The 22,490-nt window shown below is 36.7% G+C and overlaps 1 protein-coding gene across 43 annotated transcripts in view; it reads left to right on the top strand.

Annotated features, from left to right (window-relative positions):
* The window catches only part of LOC136842927 (nucleolar protein dao-5-like), a 378,907-nt gene extending 356,790 nt beyond the window's left edge, over positions 1 to 22,117 (top strand). For 28 of the 43 annotated variants that reach the window (XM_067110917.1, XM_067110927.1, XM_067110918.1 and 25 more), the window contains 12 exons: positions 620 to 722; positions 1,283 to 1,402; positions 1,910 to 2,101; positions 2,774 to 3,055; positions 5,508 to 6,091; positions 9,074 to 9,359; positions 10,295 to 10,539; positions 11,579 to 11,711; positions 12,120 to 12,296; positions 13,386 to 13,564; positions 14,563 to 14,726; positions 21,774 to 22,117. In XM_067110917.1, the coding sequence (XP_066967018.1) occupies positions 620 to 722; positions 1,283 to 1,402; positions 1,910 to 2,101; positions 2,774 to 3,055; positions 5,508 to 6,091; positions 9,074 to 9,359; positions 10,295 to 10,539; positions 11,579 to 11,711; positions 12,120 to 12,296; positions 13,386 to 13,564; positions 14,563 to 14,726; positions 21,774 to 21,877 (2,569 nt within the window). In that variant the 3' untranslated portion in view covers positions 21,878 to 22,117. The remainder of the gene's footprint in view (positions 1 to 619; positions 723 to 1,282; positions 1,403 to 1,909; positions 2,102 to 2,773; positions 3,056 to 5,507; positions 6,092 to 9,073; positions 9,360 to 10,294; positions 10,540 to 11,578; positions 11,712 to 12,119; positions 12,297 to 13,385; positions 13,565 to 14,562; positions 14,727 to 21,773) is intronic. The other 15 variants (XM_067110923.1, XM_067110921.1, XM_067110922.1 and 12 more) reach the window with 2 other exon arrangements.
* The last annotated feature ends 373 nt before the right edge of the window (positions 22,118 to 22,490 follow it).

Here is a 22,490-nt window from a genome sequence, read left to right as displayed (position 1 = left end):
AGACCTTCTCAGTTATCAAAATGGAACTAGCATTGCATTACAGTACTTTTAAAGATTATAAAGACTGTGGATGTGAAGATTAACTTCAGGTTTTCAACAAGGAAAAAATGATACAATAATTACTAAATATAAATTATAGTCAGGTGATAACTCCCCTTGGTTTGTTGTTGTCCTGAGTGAACTGAAACTTAATTTAGGGCAAATGTAAATCTTCTGTATTTACAGATTTACTGAGGACATACTGCATGATGGTAAAATCCGTGCACACGACAGCATTTGGTACATATTCTCCTGAAAACTGAGTAAATTATATTTTACTCTGCATGATATTTGGACCTGTGTTGAGAGTATACTTTTAAAAACAAGAACTTCAGTGAAAGTTCATATAATAGAAATCTTATTCTATGTATACATAAGTTCGACATTTTTAAAAATAGCAACGACACTGGATGTTAGGTAAATGGTAAAGAAGTATTTCCTTCAAAACTGACTTGGCGGTAAAAGTGGGTTAACATCAAACTCAACTTTTTTTCTCCACGTTTGTGCATATACAGCAATGCCAACCATTTTTTTTTTAGTAAGTTTTTTAGTAAATTTCACTGGGAAATTGCCGTTTCAGGAAGCAACCGGGAAAAACAGAGGGCAGGACTTGCTGTAAAGCTGAAAAGAAACCGACAGTTGCTGAGGTCACAGGTCGGACGAAGAGTGAGAAAGGTTCCAAGGTAAGGTCATTTTAGCTTTGCTCTTAGTCTGAACAATTTTAGACTTAACTAAACTTATTTTACTCGTGGCAACCTTTGTTCCTTCACAGAACAGACTTTTGGAATTAAAGCAGTGATCCTCAGTTGGTGGTCTGTAGAACATTAGTGGTCCATGTTGACATTTTAGGTGGTCCACAGAACTTTCACTACATTCTAATAATAAACCGCAGATTGGTACATATATATTTAAATTGATTGAAAATGCAGTGAGAACAATTTTACCCCTACAAATAACTGGCCAATCATTGTATTATGCTATTCCCATTCCAAAAAATATAATGACAATCTTCAGGTTGCAATGTTTATGTAAGAAGTATATTTCAATCCAAAATGTTTATTTCTGTGCTTTACTGATTGTTCCTCAGACAAGCGATAGTACACGATTTTTCTAACATGGGGTGGTGGTCCATGACTAAAATGAGTTGAGCAAAAGGGATTAAAGCATTTATTTCTAACATACCCAGACCTTTATATAACTGTCTTTCAACTACATTTACGACCACGTAATGTTTCTGTTCCAGATCGCGACCAAAATGACGCCCGAAGCTAGAAAACAGAGCACCAGTGCCAACAGTCTGAGCAGCTGTCAGACATATGATGTCAAATTAGGCTTAGGGAGTGAGCCCGGCAAAGAGGAAAAGGTCAGTTTGAGTTAAAATGTTTCTGTATTTATTTCTTTGAGTTGAAATTTTTCTGTGTTTATTCTTAAAATTCAATTCAGTAGCCCTAAGGGTCCCCAGTGCAGGAAACATTCAAGAGTTTCCTGTGTAGCTTTTAACCAAGATGTTGATGATTTAAACAATTTTGACTTTGAGGTGTTGAATATTGCCTTTACAAGTTCTCTAAGCTAGTTCAGAATTGATCATTCTTTAATGTTTGTGAAGGCAGATAACGTTCTAGTGGTACCTAAAACATTCAGAAATGAAGGATTATCACTTTTGACCGAGATGATGTTGATTTGAACAATTGTGACTCTGAGGTGTTGGATATTGCCTTTAAAAGTTCCCTAATCTAGTTCAGAACTGAGTGCTCTTTCAAGTTTGTGTTGGCAGATATAAGTTCTTGTGGTACCCAAAACATTCATATTACAAAGAGCTTTTCAGAAATGAAGGATTACCGCTTAAAAATAGCATCTGCTCTAATAACAGGATGACGTCAGCGAGGCAGGAACCTACACAATAGAAAAGGATTCCTCGTCCCCAGAGGTGGAACAAGCAAGAAACGACATTGACCGAGTGTTCGGCGTGTCTGGCACCGAGAGCGAGGCTGAAATCACCCCAAGAGGAAACGTCCCTTCTGAGGAACCTTTCACAACCACGCCAGAGGCGGATAAGTTCAAGGTTTGTCAGCCCTTGACAGAAATTGTTCTGTGTGTTTATATCTGTTTTGTCAAAAACATTCTTATCCAGAATGTGGGATGACTGCTTGACTGAATAAATTTGTCATTTTCTGTTCAACAAAAACATTCTTATCTGGAATGTGGAATGACTTGGCTGAATAAATCTGTCAGTATTTATCTGTTCAACAAAAACGTTCTTATCCAGAATGTGGAATGACTTCTTGACTAAGTAAATTTAAGTCATTGTCATTCCTTTCATTTAAAAAAGAATTTTACAGACCCCAGTATTCATCAAAACATTGGTTTTCTAGAGCCCGTTATTCATTAGAATATTGATTTTCCAGAGCCCAATATTCATGAAATATTGTTTTTCCAAAGCCCAATATTCACAAAAATTTGTGCAAAGTCCAGTTCTCAGAGAAAATTCTTTCCAAATTCCAGTACTCATCAAAATTGGTTTTTCCTGAGCTCATCATTCATAAAAATAATGTTTCTTCCAGAACCCAATATTCATCAAAACACTTTTTCCAAAGCCCAATACTCATCAAAAAGTCGTTTTTGCATGTAATTTTAAAATATGCTTTTTCCAGAGGTCATTACCCAGTATTAATAAAATAAAATTGTTTTTCCAGACCATATCACTCATCAAAAAATCTTTTTTTTTTTTCTCCAGAGTCCAAGCAGCCTTAGCCGCAACAGCCCCAACTGGATCCAGCAGTGGGCTGCACAGGTGGCGGAGCACACGAAGACTCCTGATTCCTCGAAGACGATCCTCGGATCCCCTCGAGGCTCCAAACCCACCTTGACTTCCCTCTCGTCTTCTCAAGAAAGTAGTGAATCTCGCCCACGTAGGAAGCTGCCCACGCCACCCACCCACCACCACCACCTGCCCTATGGCATGACCTCGCCCAGAGCTTCTGATATTTCAGATCACGAGAGCCCAACGAAAGGCAGAGTAAGTTGTCTGATGGGATTTAGTTGAGCTTTGAACTAATAGCAACTAGAATCTTAGTTCTCAGTATTCATTCTCTTTGTCAGATCAAGGGCATAATGATTCTTTTGTACTTTCATAAATTCCTTTATTGAATCAAGGAATATTTTTCCTCTTTGTCAGTACAGCTATGTACAAAACTCATGTGCGGTACTCACATATATAAAAGAGCACTATATATTCTCTGTTTCTCACAATGAACAGCAACACTCAAGGATTTTTATAATAAAATGTACATATGCACCAATCTGTACATGCATATGTTTTTCACTGTTATAGTTTAGAAAAAGTTTCAACCACATTTAGTCAGCTTTAACTTTCTTTAAGAGAAGATTGTCTTCATGCAAACTATTCAAAACCGCAACAATTCATTTTTTATGCATTTTCTTCTTCTGTTTAGATGTGGTTCAGATTTTAGTTACGTTACTGCAAGAACAGTTTGTATAATGAATAGAATTCATCAGAGATTTTTTTCAAAAATTGCAAGATACCAGTTTAAAGTCAAAGTCAAGTGAGTTAAGTTTGCATGAAGGCGAATCTTTGGTGCTAACTGCTTATAACTTGTATCAAATATATTGAAAATTATGGAATTCTGGTGCACTTCTCCCAAACATATTCATTGATACCACAGATATACCTCTTGTAGATCCATTTCTGGCCTTAGTTTTACAGATAAATTGAGCTCCAAGGATTTCATACTTAGCTGTTTACCTAATCTTCTTATTTTCAAACTGTGAAAAAAATTATACAGCCGCAAATTAAGGAAACATCCTGTTGCTTCAGATAATGCAGCTGAAATACAGTTCATGATTTTCCAAGATCTAATGATACATAGTGTGAGGTTACTTCTGTGATACGATGTATGACTGATAATATGCTCTCTCTTTTCGTCCCCATAAGAGATTAACTGCCTACAGTGTGCCCTGTTGATACAGCACTGTAGGCTGCTGTTAAGATTTGACAGCAGCAGCCCTATGGCCCCCCCAAGCTGTGCGTTCCTTTCTCTCATTTGCTGTTCACCTGTTTCCTGCAAACTTCCTTCCTCTTGGATTTCAAACTTCACATTGTCTCCTGCTTCAGTTTTTTTCTCTCTCTCTAATTAAGAATTACTTTAAGTTAGGCCTAGTAAGAGGGTCTGGAAATGAGTATTTTTTCAATGATTGGATTTATTTTGATGTACTTTTTTTATGTCATAGTGATGTGTGATCATTGCTTTACATAGTCTTATGCTCCATTCAGATTTTTTACCTCATACCAACTTTCTTTGAAGGAGGACAGATATTCTACTCTCCAGCCTGCTTTAGACTTGTGCAGGTCCCAGAAGGTTTTATCTTTAAAGCACATAAATCACTCTTCCCTTTACTTCCATCTTTGTACCAGCTTAAACTTACGTAGGTCTGAAGTCTCCTTATGTATGGGAACAGCCTAGACATAGTCTGAACGCTCCCAATTTATGGGAACAGATTAGACAAAGGTCTAAAGTCTCCTTATTTATTTATGGGAACATCTTGTACACATGTTTAAACGTCTCCTTATTTATGGGAACAGCCTAGACATAGGTCTGAATGTCTCCTTATTTATGGGGACATCTTATATTTAGATCTGAATGTCTCCTTCCTACTTATGGGAACAACAGAGACATAATTCTAAACTTCTTCTAACTTGTGGGAACATTGTAGACACGGGCCTAAATATCTAATTTATGGAAACAATTTTGACATAAGTCTGACTGTCTCTTCCTTCAGCAAAAGTGGAGGCATACGTCTTTGTAAGGCAATGGTTTTTATTTATTTATTTAGATTTATTTTCTTACCTTTCACTGAAGATTATTTTTGACGTAACTCAAGAATGAAAATTATTCATTTCACATATATTCATGAATTCTTTTTTTGTTTGGCAAATTAACTGAGATTTACGTAAGTCTAGCGTGAGTTTTGATTATGAAATATCTTGGGTATTCCTGGATTAGATATTTGAACATATAATGGATATTACCTTTGTATTACACAGCATAGTAACCCAGCAATATTTGCTTGGATATTCTGAAGGTTAAAAAATATGTAATAATTTGGATTAATTAAATGCTTTCACTCATTATAAAGAATAAATAGGTCTAAAAGGTTCATTGTAAACTGCTGGTTAAAACCTCCAGTAATATTTATGAATAAGTGTTGTTATATAATTTATCAGCTAGTGAAATTCTAAGATATGCCTAAGTTAAATGAATTAAATGAATTCAGTGCTTTTATTCATTATACAGAACGAATAAGTCTAAAAAATTTGACTCAGAACTGGGGTAAAGACCTCAAGTAATATTCTGGAACTATTGTTGGTGTTACCGTCGCAAAACTGTTCATATTTCAGCGTTTTGTAACATTTATGGTACTAATTCTAACCTTCCATCGCCTCCCCTCAGTTGCTGAGGGACCTCTATGACTCCCCAACTCCTCCCCCGCTGGGGCAACCACAAAGTGATTCCTACGGCCGGGACACAGAATCCCTCCTGCGGGACACTGAGCAACTTGTCACCTCCCTACAGGCTCGCATGGAGATGAAGACGGGCATCAGGGGGTCCTCGTTCGAATCCCACGACTCCGGAGGCGACTCGGACCTGGACACCAGCACGTCGTACCCCATCAACGAAGACGACGACAGGCTCATGAAGACCTTCGGAGCCCAGCAGAAGACCAAGCTGAAGCTCAGCGGGATCGACGGGACCTCGTCGTCTTCCTCGAGGACGCCTCCGGTTTCGGCCAGTCCCAGGAAGGCTGCTGATTCCTTCGGGCTGGACAGCAGGCTGAACAAACTCGGGGGGCACTTCAAGCGAGAACGGTCTATAGTATCTGACAGCGGGTATGATATATATTCAGCCTCGAGAGAAGTAGGAGGTGGAGAGCAGTGTTTGCAATCAGATAGCAGTAGTGAAGCTAGTGAGCCGCTTAAAGATAGTCGCAAGACCACTGATAACAATCCCCCTCTGAAGTTTAATAGAGCATTTAGGTAGAGTATTTTGTTTGTCGCTTACTTTAGCAGTTAACGATGATCTAGAAAACTTTAGAATACTGTAAATACTCTTAGATTTAAGTGAGAAACTCCAAAGTCATAAACTTACATTAGATTTCAAAAACTTTGTATCCATCAAAATCTGGGAAGAAACAGAATGACTTAAACAGATGCGATTGACTTAGTCTAGTCATTTTTTTGTTGTTGTTGTCTTGATTTATATGAAATATCTGCATAGATATCTGACAGAAATACTCGCTATACCTTGAAGATACAGTGCAGTATTTCACAATCATTTTGAATACATATTTTTTCACATATGACAAGCTATTTTTGCAGGATACCATCTATCCCAATGCTTTATTTAATACTGATGCAATAGTGAGTGGTTTGAGTAGTCTCCAAAGCTTTAAATGCAATAACAGTATAAAAAAATAATTTACCTAAAGTACCCCATTAGCTACAGGTTCTCCCTCTCCCATCTTTTTTTTTTTTTTTTGTGCTTTTACAATAAATTATTTTTAAGTATTTAAATCACTATGTGCATGATTGCCACTTAACATAAATAATGCTAAATTATTGTTCCCTTTCAATCATAATTTGTGTTTGATTTCTGATTAATAATTCAACTTTCTAAAGAAAGCAGTTAGATCCTGGCCTATCAATTAACTGATCAGGTTATTGTTGTTATGACTACTTGGTAATTTGAGCTTACTGCTAAGTATTAACTACAACCCATGCCCTGGAAATTGACTTTGATATTCATGCCAAAACACTAATGCTTTTTTAGATCGTAAAACCATTTTATGCTGTTTTACTAAACTTTGTAATCTATGTAATGTTGTTAGAGTTGGCTGCCAAAAATACCCACATAGTTAATCAGATTCAGTAATCTAAGTAAAGATCATTGATCGTTGATCCTTTTACATGAGTTGTACTTTGAAAAGATGGTGTAAAAACAGTGAAAAACTCTCACTATACCTTTCATAGTGATTGTACGGTAGGCAGTCCCCGGTTTATGGCGGGGGTTCTATTCCGAAGCTGCGACGTAAGCCGAAAATCGTTGTAACCCTAAATATCGCCGAAAATCGTAAGAGAACCATGCTTTTAATGATTTGGGTGTCTTGTAAATGACGTAAACTGCATTTTTATTGAGTTTTTCATTAGAAAACCTCCAAATTTTTACCATTCTGCCCTTTTCGAGCCATATTCCTTCCATCGGATTGGCGTCATAAACCGGAACATGCATTGTATCCCGGGAAATAATTTTTCATGAATATATTTGAAGAGCGTCGTAAGCTTGGAACATCGTAAGCCAAGCCTGTCATAACCTGGGGAGTGCCTATACTATTATTCCAAGAATTAATAATATTGTGGATCAGATATAAAGATGAAGTCTTCAAATCTCATATTTTTGGCACAAAATATCTGTTAAGGTGCCTCCACACTGGAGTAACATATGTCACACCCATGTCGGCGACTTGTCACATACATATCATAAACAGGTTGAAAACAAGTAAGTGACCATTGGCATGATATATCTGTCAATGTGCCAGAACACTATTGTAACACATGTCATAATACATTGGCAACTTATCACGTACATATCATAAACAGGTTAAAAACAAATGTGACCGTTGGTATGACATGTCTGTAAAGATGCCACAACACTATTGTAACACATGTCATAAACATGTTGGCAACTTATCACATAATTATCATAAACAGGTTGAATACAAGTCAGTGACCGTAAGTGGAGGATGAACCATTGACCAATGCCGGATGAAGTCGTTGACTTGCATTCAGCATGTTTGTGACATGTACGTGATAAGTTTCTGACATCTGTTTAAGATTTTTCCTGAAGTGTGGACGCACCCTTAGCTTCTTGCTGGAAGATGATTTGTGGAGAAAACTTTTGCAGCTGCATAATCTCTCTCTTTTGCCAGCTAATGCCTGAAATTATTTTTTAAAAATTTTGGCATTAACTTTGAATTTAGAAATTCCTTGATCGTGAAATGTAGAAATAATTAGTTTTAGAGAAACAAAAAGTAATATTTGCTTTCCTTAACACTTCCTAGTGTTCAATTTGTCTTTTTTTAATATCCTACTTCCCTAGTTCATGATCTGTAGATGATACATCTGTAATGACACAACCCCCCCCCACCCCACCCCCACCCAAATGCCAAGAATTCAATATTTGTTTCGGCTGAGTTTCATTCCCACAAAGTTGCTGCTGTGAAGAATTGTTCCCGGATGTCAGTAAAGCAATGAGATACAGTGAAGTATACCTTGATTTACATTGAGCAAGAATTACAGCTCACATATCCAAAAGGAGTTTCAACATTTATATTCAAAGACTTCTCAAAGACATTAATTCTTATTCTTTGGACTTGACAAGTTTTGAATAGAAAGTAAGATCCTTAGCAAGTTTTTTGACAACTCCATCTGAGGGCCAAAATGGGCTAGCACAATAATGCACCCTGCAGTCTAAACAGTGACATAAGTCATCAGGCTCATATATCCATCCTCAGTGTTTTGGGCAGCACTGATTCTCAGTTAACGCATGATCTAAAGTGACTAGAGAATAGCGCTGATTTCTTTTCACCACAATTACCGTCTGGTTTAGTTTTCAACCCTCTGCTTCTACCTTGTTTTTGCTGTAACTATGAATTCTCCCAGAGTGTCAGTATCCCTTGGAGGTGGCTGTCTGATGCTAGCGATTTAATCATTGTTTGGATTATGTTGTGCGTTATTTGCCTAAACACTCTAGTCTCTCAGATGGTGTATCAACCTTTAAAACATTTTGCCATGAATACTGTTTCAAGATTTCAAGTTTTATAAGTTTTACCTAATGGAACAGGACATTCAAAAGTGATGGAGTTTCTGCCAATAATTTTAAAAGCCAGTGTTGTTTACACATTGACAACTTTATGGTAAAATCTATTCTCATCTGGCAAACTTCTCCCGTTTCTTTTCCAGCTTAAGAAGAGCTCGTCTAGGCTGTGATGAAACCACTACCGCTACAACCACTACTACCACGCCTTCCAAATCGTCCCTTCCTGTAGAGAAGAAGAAGCTTGCTCAGTCGCCAAGTGTCGGGAACGTACCTGGAACCAGAAAACCTTTATCCTCTAGCAAAAGTCACCAAAGTACAAGAGGAGACAGCCAGTCCCAGACCTCTGTATCTAAGAGTGGAGCCAATGATTTCAGCAGAGGCGATGGAGGTCGATTTAGTTTGCGTTTAGCTCGGTCTGGGTCCACAAATGTAAGTGCAATTGAAGCTGTTTTTTTATTATTTAGTTATTATTAGTATCATTATTATTGTCAGTCAGAAGATAAACCCCTATTCATGTGAAAAAAGCCCACCAAAGGGGTCATTGACTTGAAATTCAAGCTTCCAAAGGATACGGTGTTCATTAGGAAGAATTAAGAGGAAGTAAAGTGAAAAACAGAAAAAAAGACATCCTACTTATCAAAAAAGAAAAAATAAATAAATATATAAATAAATAAAAAAGTATTAAAATGCAAGAATTATTATTAGCGTCATTACGATCATTAGTCAGAAGATAAACCCCTACTCATATGGAACAAACCTACAGGGTCCATTGACTGGAAATTCAAGCTTCCAGAGAATATTATGGAGCTCATTTGAAAGGAATTACAGAAGATACCAGGGAATACAGATACAAGAGATCACTTGTTAGAAAAATGGAAAGAAAGATGAATTTCATAGATTTAATAAATAAATAAACAAAAATATAAAAGATTTGTTTCAGGGTTGCTCCCTATGAGAAAATCTTTTTCATTTATTATTCATGCTTAACATGAATATCAACACTTTCCCTGCCACTTGTTCAAATGAAACTTGTAATAATAATAATAATAATAATAATAATAATAATAATAATAATAATAATAATAATAATAATAATAATAATGGAGAAACAAATCCACAGTTATGTATATGTACATATATTTAAAGATAAATCTCTACAGAGAGCTTTCTGGAATCTGTTTGATTCCCATTTTCAGAGATTGAAAAATGGGAATCGAACAACAGATTCCCGAAAGCTATCTGTATAGATTTATCTTTAAATATATGTACATATACATAACTGAGGATTTGTTTCTCCGTTTTAAGACTCGTGCTACTATGAGTATTTTCAATAATAATAATAATAATAATGTCCTTTTTTTCAGACTGTCTCAAAATCTCCCTCTCACTCATCTGTTAGAAAAGAATTATCAAACGGTATCAGAAGAGCAGCGCCGAGGTCCAACTCGACCCTCTCCGCCAAAGAAGTCGATTTCCAGAACTGGAAGCGACGCAAGAACTACGATCCGATGAAAGCAGCGGCCGAGGGCAGGAAAAAATTGGTCGAAAAGAAGAACGAGAAAAATTCCCAGGGTAACAGCCGCAATTCGTCAGCGATGAGGTCCCCCAGGTAGGTCTGAAAACCCAAAAAGTTTGTGGCTGGACAGTGGTTCTCAACCAAGGAGGAATTCCGCCCTAGGGGGAAATTTCAGAGTTTCAGGGGGGGCAATTGTCACCACAGATTGGCAGGCTCGAACTGGCTGTAGGACCACACAAAACACAGCATGCATCTGTCCGAACTAGTGAGAGGGTGGATGACATTCTGACATATGGTCATATGGTGAAAGGGCGTATGGGCCAAAAAAGGTTAAGAACCACTGGGCTAGAGTTATCGTGTGTTTTGTCATTAATAAGATTCAATTTCTTAGTAAGGGGGATAGCGCTGTCAGGGTACCTCACGTGGTGCACTGTAGGCGACACTGAAGGGTTTTTTTAGCTTCTTACTTGACCTACATCCCTGCTTCTTCTGTCCAGTCTCGCCGTCCAACTTCTCTGACTATTGCCTCTGAGTGCAGCTGTGAGGTTTTCTCTCCCAGTTCCACCTTTAGATCCTTGTACTTCACCTCAGATTTTCTGGGTCTCTTTACCTTGCTGTCCAGCCACTCTAGCTCCCTCTTGTTACTGTCTTCAGAGGTGGATGGCTTGGCTTGACAGCCTAAATTTCTTAACATCAAATCAAATCAGTCATGAATAAGATAATTAGTTTTCTTCTTATGTGCACAGTTGTTGGCAGAAAGGATATTGACTGAAGCTTTATTCTTACGAATCATACTGATTTCAGTGATAGCAAGTAAGGAAACCTAACTTGTATCCTCTGGCTTTTCAAATACTGTATGTTAAAGTAAAATATTCTATTTCTCACATGTCAGAAGATTTCTCTCACACATTCACAGTTCCTCACAATTGCTGTTGTCTTGAAAGATTTTTAGTCCTTTTTATACCAGTGACAGGCCCCGTTGGGGTAAGGATCTGTATCTATTAAAATCAAATTTGATGTGCATAATCTGGATGAGGGGGAAAAGCAATATTATTATTATTATTATTATTATTATTATTATTATTATTATTATTATTATTATTATTATTATTATTCAATTTTTCATTTTCAGTCCACCTGGCTCACTTCTACGATCCGCCTCCTTCCACGGGACCGAGGGAATGGGAATGTCCGGCCGATGGCCACGAAAGAACAGCCATCTTACCATGAGTGAGGACGATGGACCATACTCATTAGAGGAAGAGGTGAGAGGTTGCAAAGTTTGAATACTCAGAGCACAGTAGTCATGAATGTTCCTCTATATTATATTTTATCAGTTTGATATGAAGTGGGTAAATGCAGTAGTTTTGACCAGAGAAGAAAATGAGTAAAAGAGAGAGAGAGAGTTTAGGTCCATTAAGTTGAGGTCTCTTAAGTTAATGTTCATTAAGTTGATGTTCATTAAGTTCAGGTCCATTAAGTTCAGGTCCATTAAGTTCAGGTCCTTTAAGTTCAGGTCCGTTAAGTCCAGGTCCATTAAGTCCAGGTCCATTAAGTTGATGTCCGTTAAGTTCAGGTCCAAGTTAATTTTTCTGCAGAATTGTCCCTGATTCTGAGATAACAAGGTATTACTTTACTGCTACTAAATTTTTCTCCTATTTTTTTTCCTACAGCCACAACTGGTACCTCACTGCTCACCCTTGAGGAGGTCCCCAACCTCCCCCCACCAACTCGCCTCCCCCCACATCACCTCTCCAGCCCGACAGGCGACAATAGCCTCCGTCAGGGCTCGCAGGTCGTCGTACACTCACTCTGACGAGGGCGAAGGCCCAGCGTCACCGTCTAGAAAGGTACTGGTCTTACTAAGCAACCTGATTGTTCCTAGTTCGCTTTAGCTTTGCTGAATTTTTTATTCTGTGGTTTTGAAAATACCAACATTGACCAGATTTTAGCCACAATATGAACATTGACCAGATTTTATCCACAACATGAACATTGACCAGATTTTAGCTATGATATGAACACTGACCAGATTTTAGCCACAATATGAATATTGACCAGATTTTAGCCACAATATGAACGTTGACCAGGCTGTAGCCACAATATCAACATTGACCAGATTTTAGCTACAATATGAATATTGACCAGATTTTAGCCACAATATGAACATTGACCAGATTTTAGCCACAATATGAATATTGACCAGATTTTAACCATAATATGAACGGTGCCCAGATTTTAGCCACATTATGAACATTGACCAGATTTTAGCCACAATATGAACATTGACCAGATTTTAGCCACATTATGAACATTGACCAGATTTTAGCCACAATATGAACATTGACCAGATTTTAGCCACAATATCAACATTGGCCAGATTTTTTGTAAAAATTATATATATATATATATATATATATATATATATATATATATATATATATATATATATATATATATATATATATATATATATATATATATATATATATATATATATATATATATATATATATATATATATATATATATATATATATATATATATATATATATATATATATATATATATATATATATATATATATATATATATATATATATATAGTATATATATATATAATATATATATATATAATATATATATATATATATATATATATATATATATATATATATATATATATATATATATATATATATATATATATATATATATATATATATATATATATATATATATATATATATATATATATATACACACACACACACACACACTCTTTCTTCCATCTAACTTTCCACCGTCACCTTACAATCATTTCAGCATTATTTTCAGCGCTGAATGACCTCGTGGCCCCAGCGCTTATATTTTACATTCCAATTCCAAAAGAGCCCTCGTTGCATTCTAATCTTACGAGAACTTTTCGTATTTCCAGCCTTCACTCGACGAATCCGGGAGCGAGGGCAAACGCTCGCCCTTGGGCAGCACCCGAGGGGCGGTTTCCGGAAGGTCAAAAGCCAAGATGGAGGCGTTAGATAATCTTGTCATATCCACCATTCACTCTCTGTCGGTCAAAGTGAGGACGACATCTGAAACTCTCCTACAGAAGCTCAAGTATGTATGACTAGTATGATTGGTCTCAAGTGTGTGTGTGTGACTGGTGTCCAGTATGTATGACTAGTATCAAATATGTATGACCAGTATCAAGTATGTATAACTAGTATGACTGGTATCAAGTGTGTGTGACTGGTATCCAGTATGTATGACTAATGTCAAGTATGTATTATGATAGAAATGATGTATGACTAATATCAAGTATGCATGACCAGTATCAAGCATGTATGACTGATATCAAACATGTATGACTGGTATCAAGTATGTATAACTAGTACCAAGTATGTATGACTAATGTCAAGTATGTATGACTAGTGTCAAGTATGCATGACTATTATCAAGTGTGTATGAATAGTATAATGTTGATTTCAAACGATTCTCTTTACCAATTTGTGTCTATAATGATTTCACTTTGTCCTCATATAGCACTTAAATGGAAATTTGTAATTACCTGGTATTATAATGCCATTTTTATAGATTATGCTTAAATCTTTATCTAAATCTTTTAACATTGGAACTGTCATTCCATACCAGAGTAAATGAACAAGGGTTAGATAATAGACCTTGTCTCTGATTCATTTTCATATCCTTGAGTACTTTCTGTACAGAATTTTGTTCTGTGTATGATGCTTGTGATTACCAAGATAATAGTCTGTCTTGAGACAGCAGCAGTTTGTGTCTGTGAAATGAAAGTATATATTTTTTTCATTTTAATTTAACTGTCTTTTTACATTTTAACATCTTTTGCAAGGCTTTAAGTATTATATTTACTATATTTATGTCTTAACTTTCGTGAGTACGCTGTACAAAAATTATGCCTCTGATTACCAGAATAACAGCCTCTCTTGAAACAGCAGCAGTTTGTTGTGTCTGTGAAATGAAAGCTAAAATACACCTGTTTATTTTAATCTTGTCTTATTAACTGTCTTCTTTTTTCCTTTTAACCTCTTTTGTAAGGCTTGAATTAAGTATCAAGTTCGTTAACTTGTTAATTTCAGGTCACAGTATGACGAGGAGGGTGACAGAGCAGCCCTCTTAGAAGAGGTCCTGGCACATCTGAGTGAAAGTGACCCAACCCTCTCGACAAGCCAAAGCAGATCCACTTCCAGAGAACTAGCTGGTATACTACGAAATCTGAAAAAGATAGAGCATGCATTAGAAGGTGGGCAGTTTTAAAGAAGTTTGCTTCAGTTCTTTTTTTATAGTATTATGCCTTTCTGGAATGTTACAGGACTGACAATGAGTTCTGGTGCTGTTTTAACCAATGTTTTTAAAAAATTGTTGAATCTCTGTCAGTGTACTGACGTAACTGTAAGTTTCAGAGCTGTAACAATGCGTGTATTTGTTCAAAAGTGAACCATAGTGAAAAAAAGGGTGTTGCAACATTTTGAAGTAATTAGAATTCTGGCTAATCTATGAACACTCACTTTTGAACGTGTGAGCAGTGTAAGCACAGTAACTTTAGTTGAATCTCTGTTTTGAAATCAGATTTAAAAATATTAACAGTAGTAATTAAGGAGTATAGGGCTATGAAAACCAAATGAAATGTTTTAGATACAGCATTCTAAACTTATTAATGATATCCAGAAAGATATATATACATATAGACTTACAAGGCAAGTTATAAATGTTATGTAATAGCAGGATAATACTACTGAGGGATAGATATAGTTTTTATAGCTAATTTAGAAAACTACTGGACACATTACCCATCATTTTACTTCATGGATGAAAGTAATATCTTTTTCACTTAAGGAAAAGCTTAAGAGTGGATGACGTTTGATTTGCAAAGGTCTGTTGCTGTCGTCACTTTCTGAGAACGAGTGAAGTTTTGAATGGCTACCAAAACTACAATTATTGCTCTTTTCATTGCTCTGTTCATTCACTTCAACTGACTAAAGTGAACTTGTGTGGTGACGAGTGACAGCGAATGCATTTTGATTTAGCTGTTCCTGATTTCCACCTAGAGGAAGACTGGAGACCAGAGATTTTCACAGGCATAGAAACCATATAGAAAACTTGATTAACCTCAAATAATTCGCCTCTTTCTACCTTTGTGCTTTTTGCCCTTCAGCCCTGAATGATAATGTCCCAGCTCCTGATATTAATGGGTGAGGAAGGCTTCATATAGCTTATATATATATATCTGCTACTGGTCCAGCTTTTTTTTTTTTAAATAACCCAAGATGCATTTTAGGTGAAGGAAATTGAATGGTTATGCTCCTACATAAAGGTTATGGGTATAGATAATCAGTATTTCAGAAATGAGGATGATGGTACCACTAGATTTCAAAACTTAAATTCAGGTGTGCATTTCCTAGAAGTCACTTTTTATTAGATTCATCAGAAATATTGTGTCATGTATGTTGGTAAACTTCTGATAAGCCTAGTTTAAACTTGCACTGTATTTTAGAGAAATTATTCCAGACAATTTTTAACTTATTATACAAAGTCTTGAGGTCTGCTGCAATCTCAATTTGGCACGAGAAAGGAGGGCTGCTGCAAAAATATTTGCTACTTCTTAATGTTAGTATTTAATGCACATCTGCAATTTTTGGATCTCAATAGCCATGTCAAAAGGGATACTACTGTGACTATCCATTCTTTTTTTAAATAGTTCACCTGAAATTTCATCTTTGTTCTGGATATGTAAAACAAGGCCATATTTTCCAACTGCCACCTACTTCCACAACATACTCTCTTTTTTTGTTCAAGTGTCCGAACCCGTTTGTTTTCCTTAGACTTAAGTCTTGAAAGTCCTTTGTTAGGAAGTAGATTCCAGACTTTCAAATCGTCCGCGTCTTAGAGAGCTGAACGGTTAAACGGAGATATAGATGTTCATTGCTCTGTATGGTTGTTAGTGAATATAAGCGTTGTCAACCCGTAATGTAAGAGTAATATAATGATCTGGATAGGTAACTTCAACATTATCATTAATTACAGAGAAATTGCAAGGAAGCCTTGTGTATTTTTTGAGTTAGAAAATATGGATCTTTCCCCTCCCCCCCTCAATAGACTTAGTGTATTTAAGCTGTGCACATCGATGTTATATTAGAATGAAAGCGCTTATTTCTCAGCCTTTGAAGTATATTTGGTATCCGCTTACACGCTTTATTTGGTAAAGAAACAGTTCTGGGTGGTTTCCAGCATTTCAGTTTTGCTCAAGTACTTGATTTACAAATCTGGTAGAATGAAGACTTTGCAGTGTTCAATAAAGGCTGTGTCATGACTTTTGAAAATAGGATGAGTTTAAGTGTACATCACTGCATGTTATATAGAGATTAGTGAAGAAAAAAAAAAGTTTGTCATGTTAGCTTCGAAATTGTTATACACGACTGTAAGTTCACACGTTACGTTTGCATTATTTGACAATGAATTACCTTAGTGCTTGATTTTGGGCTGCCCTCATGACCGCTTTGCATTTAGTTGACATTTCGTTATTGAATGTTATCCCTGGTAGGAGAATTAAACCAAAATCTCCAAAGAAAGGAAGCTTAGTGAATATGATAATGACTAAACCACAACAGGAAAAACTAGGAAAGAAGTGATGATGTTAACTTAAAGAAACCTAACCATTTACAGTGTTCTAGAAGTGTGGTGTAAAGGAGTATGAAAAAGAGGATTGTTTCATTAGAGAAATGTTAATTCTTGTATAATTAAAAGGGGTCGTTACTTCCTGTGCAATGGGACATAAATGAGTAGATAGTGAAGACTGAAGTTGTCTCAGGAACGAAGACAATGCATTTAAATCAGTATGTTGTTATAATTATTAATAAAATAATTTTACCAGACCAATGAGCTGAATATCAGCTCTCACGGGGCTGGCCCGAATTATTGCCCCATAAACTGGATAATCAGAAGAAAGAAACGAATGAAGGCATAAGGTTATCAGATGAAATGGTGAGAATGACTCACCAATGGAAGAAGTACCATCATTCTGCCAACGCCAAGGTTCGAAGTACCTTAAGAGAATGTTCAAGAAGCCAGAGGAGAAGCTGATGACATGAGTGGAGGAGCTAAAACACAGCTAATTTTGGTCGTTGTCTCATCCTCCAGCCCATTTCCTCCCATTCTTCCCACATGTCCAAACCATTTCAAAATATAACATTAAAAAAAAAGGGACCGCACTGTTATGTAAGGAATGCTTAACACAAGATAGACTTGTGAGCTGAACTGATAATGAGGAAAAAAATATGATTAGAAAAGTACAGTCAAAACAAGAAAGTGATGGCAACTGGAAGGTAAAGGTATCAAAAAGGGTTTCTCAAAGTTTTTGGTAAATGTTACACCAGAAGGCAGAATGTTGCTGCTGCTGAATATTTTAGTTTTCTATAGTAGCATTTAACACCTGCACAAAAAGTGTGGGTTGTTTTCACGTTTTATAAAAATTTGGATAATTAATTAATTCAGATTTTACATTAGGCATAACTTATTCAGAGAGGTTAACCCCTTAATTTCATTTAATTTAAATTCACTGATGTATAAGCAGTAACAAGCTAACTTCCCAGTAACGAATGCAAATTATTAAAAATCAAATACAGTGATGGAATGGAACTGATTGCAGATTAATCCTGATGCATTACGCTTCACTTATTTTTTTATCAAGGAGACGAAATTCCTCTCACATCTCAAATCTGTTTCTTCAGTGTCATATTTTATTGATCAGGCATTTTCAGCAATTGGAAATTATGATTCCAGCTTTACCAAACCCAGATTCATTTCTTCATGGAAGACGCAACTGGAGAATTGAAAATTTACTTCAAGAACTTTGATGGTGTAGCAAATGGTTGCATGTTACTTAGGCCACTTATTAGTTCAGGAGCACTGGGTCGTTACTTTTGTCTGTCCTGGCAAAAGACTTCATCCATGCTCAGCTTCAGTTCAAATCAATATTTGTAAACTGTAATCTTTTGAATACATTTTGATTCCCTCTCTCAGTCCTTCACTCTTCGTAAAATGAAAGTTGATATGATGTGCATTTAAAATTCCTTTTTGCTAGGATTAATCTTCACTGTGAGCAACATGGAATGTTACTGAATTTTGACTTTTGAATGTTTAGCTCATAGTCATTGTAAGTGCTGTTATTCATCTGACAACCATCCAAACATATTTAGTATCATAACTGTAATTTTTACAGGTGTATATGTGCTTAATTCTTTTCATGGGCTTCTTACTGTATTCATACTGGATACAAACAATTGTTTTACTAAAGAGAAATACTGTAACCACAGGCAGTCCCCACTTTACGTCAAGGGTTCTGTCCCTGGCCGTGCTCCATAAGCCGAAAATCGCCATAACCCAAAGCATCATAATTATAGTGGGAATAAATAGCACTTACAGTGCCGTAAGTCCGGGTAGCAGTGCCGTAAAGAGGGTAACGGCGCCGTATATCAATTATGGCCCCAAAAAATTGGGGTTAATGGCACCTTGAGCCAAGCCCCGTAAGTTCGGAACGACATAACCCAAACCTGACGTAACCCGGGGACTGCCTGTACTTGAACAAAAACGTGATTAGAGCACCTCTCTGGTGGGAATGGTGCCAGATAAAATAACGCACTGGAACTGACCCTATTGCCATGTTTCTTTCATCTCTTTAAATCTTCAGCTGAAAAACTTTGTGGACAGAGGGCTCCTAAAGGAAACCACCCTACAAAGAGAAGAAATATAAAGGAAAAGGTGATAAATGAATCAATGTAAGGGAATACAAAATAAAGCAGATACACCTGCATTCAGGAGATGTCAGCAGAGAGCTGGAGTAAATTTGCTCCTCACTTAAACATCTGGAGATCAGAACACTCAACAACTGCCCTAGGCAAAATATTCCACAGTTTAGTTGTAGCCAAAATTAAACTCTTACCTGGGATGTTTAAATTATAAAGAGGATATGACAGTAGCTCAGACTCAGAAAGCCACGTATAAAGGTCAGTTAGTGATGAGTAACTGCCTGTAAGGAGGAGAAGAGCGCGAACTGGCATCCCAGCTCTCCAAGCAATAGACTTCTGTTTGTCAGTAAGTAGGCTTTGGGCTGAAGAATAGAAATTTGTTGGCTACTGATGTCAGGCAGTTTAGGAATAGACTTTGGGGCGAGCATGTAACTCGTAAGGAGAGAAGTATATCTTCTGTTTGTTAACTCTTATTAAGCTCAAAAAGGAGGGACTGACACAGAAATCCAAAATCTATAAGCAGCACAGAGAAAGTTCTTATTAACTCTTGTGAAATGGGGTGGGGAAGTTTGCAGCTGCACGAACAAGTTACAAAGAGAAACCTTTTTATGAACCATAATGGGGAAGGGGAGGAGAGTTTGACTGTGAGGCTCTTAGGGTCCAGGGTAAGGTGCAATTTAGGAAGGAATGATGAATGAACTTTCTCTGTAAAATCTCATGTTGATGAATCTGTTTTCAGATCTTATGATCCATTCCCTGATGGTAAAAGACTTGGAAGAACTATTTTCTAGAACTGTTACTAGAGATTGCTGACAGGTTTCTTTTGCAGAATTCAGCAGCAAGGGAAAAGTGATAGGAGAAAGATGTGCTACCCTTTTACAGCACCAGGTGCAGAATGCCACCTTCTCAGCCTGTAGCACTTAATGATTGTGAAGGCTCATCTTGGCACCTTGTTGAAGAGGGTGGAGAGCCTCCAGAAGTATACTGGAAATAGTAGTAGATGATGCAAGGACAATGATTGGTATACTGGCCTCAGAGAATACCTTTGGAGTGTTCTGTAAGGAACCAGTAGATGTTCTCATGTCACTCTTGCTGGAATCACTCAGGGACCAACGCTTCTAACATTTTCAGAAGCTGTTGTCGTGTATAACACTGACCTCAAGTTGATGATGAGTGGAACAAGATACCCACGTTCTAAGTTTCAGGTCCGCAGGAGAGACATAGTTGGATAATATCTTGTTGAACAAAACCACAAAACAGTGGAGACTCAGTGGTTTGCCAATTCACTAAAATTGGAGCTAATGGTGCCCGTTGACAATAATGTTTTCTTGTTTTGGGGGTATTTTCAGGATTTCAACATGACAGACTTTTTGGGAAATGGCCAAATCATTACCGGGTGGTTATTACACCTCAGAACTTTGGAAGCTCAAGGGAGATTTCAAGTCAAAATAAGATAAAGAGGAATGCTGCAGGACATTGTCCCTTTCCACACAGTACAGGTAGCAGTGTCCAGAGAGGAGAAATGTTGTATGGCCTGAACTGAAATCCCAATCCTGTTGTCACCAGTTTGGGATCAATAATAAACTCATCCATTTTGTGTTGGAATAATGATGACAGATCAGTACTGAACTTTGAAACTCGATAAAAAACCACAAATTGAAAATCAAATATAGTTAAGAAATCCACATACAGTGGAGGCACTAAAACCCAACTACACTTCATTATCAGTGAAGTTAGCAAAGAAGTTATTTCTTTCTCTATGTTAACCTCACTTATAATAAACTGCAGTTGAGTTTTAGTATCCCACACTGAAGAGGGAGCATGACGCTCTTGGAAATGTATGTGGATTTCTTAAATGAAGTTGTTCTCCAACTTTTGGTCTATTTCTATCTGAAGGGATATTTAGAGACCCAGGATGCCAACTCAACCTGTGCTGGACATAATTACTCTTAAATATCTGGACGTTTAAACATTCTCCATCTCCAATATGTTGTGGGATATCAGTGTTTAAACATTAGTGGACCCAAGTGCACTGAATGAAGTTAAGGGAAGATTTATGCAGAAAAACAATGAAAGAACTCTACCTGTCTCCTGTGAAGCTGCTTTGTGGATGAAGCCGAGAATCTTTTGAACGACCCTCGTAGTATATGAACACCTAATGCTCTTGATGACTCTTGCTTCCATTGCTTGATTTGCACATAACAACTGTACTTAGTATTAGGTTTTCCTGTCTTGTACATAATGTTTCTTTTTATTTCTTTCTATTTTTTTATTCATTGTGCTGTATCACTGTAGACTGAGATATTTACTCTTCAAAACTTGCATCATCACTGTTTGTTGTAACATTACTACACTCTTCCTGTTCAATATACAAACCAAATCCCTGTGATGTATGTATATTTCATTTGCTTTTTGAAGATAATGGTAGCTTTATGGGGAAATAGACTGAATTTTATCATTATAATGGGTAATTTAGAACTTGCTCTTGTGTAATAGGTCTGATACCAATCTCCTAATGAAATTTCACTTTCTTTTTCCCCTCATAGTAATTGATCGAGTACTGGTCGGCGTTGATGATGATGATCTGGATGATGACGACGACGACCTGGATGGAACGGTTGCCAATGAATGGGGGGAGAGTGATTATTGATGTCAAGAGAAAAATATTAAACTCGAAAAGACTTCAAAAGGTGATAATAATTATCTGAATAGACACTCACACAGAGAGATATAGAAAGAGAGAAAGAGACTATATAGTTCAGTGTTAAGATTTTTTTTAAATGTGTAAAACAATACATGTTTGTTTTTTGGAGAGAAAAAAACAAAATGGACTCTCGTGTTGGTGTTTTGTATTATATCTGTACAGAGACTTAAAATATAAAAAAAGAAAGTGTAGTGACGTAACAATTCATTAACAGGAACTGATAACAGCATAATGTGTTGAGTACTTCGTTCATCGACCGTGGAAGGTATCGTCAAAGTTGTTTTTATAAATAATAATAATAAAAAATAGTATTGATATGTACATAACAGTATGTTGTTGCGGCTACAACCGAGGACTTCAGTTGCATCGAGACAGGAGGAGAGCCGTTTTAGCAATTGCACACGGGAAGAGAGAGAGAGAGAGAGAGAGAGAGAGAGAGAGAGAGAGAGAGAGAGAGAGAGAGAGCGAGAGAGAGGACAAGGGATGATTCTGTAATGCACCTGTATATCTTAGGAGCAAATGTACTTAACAGATTTGAATTTTAATTTGTCCACTGACA

This window comes from Macrobrachium rosenbergii, chromosome 10 (genome assembly GCF_040412425.1).
Source record: "Macrobrachium rosenbergii isolate ZJJX-2024 chromosome 10, ASM4041242v1, whole genome shotgun sequence".
NCBI lineage: Eukaryota > Metazoa > Arthropoda > Malacostraca > Decapoda > Palaemonidae > Macrobrachium > Macrobrachium rosenbergii.
This window is presented reverse-complemented; position numbering and strand designations above follow the sequence as displayed.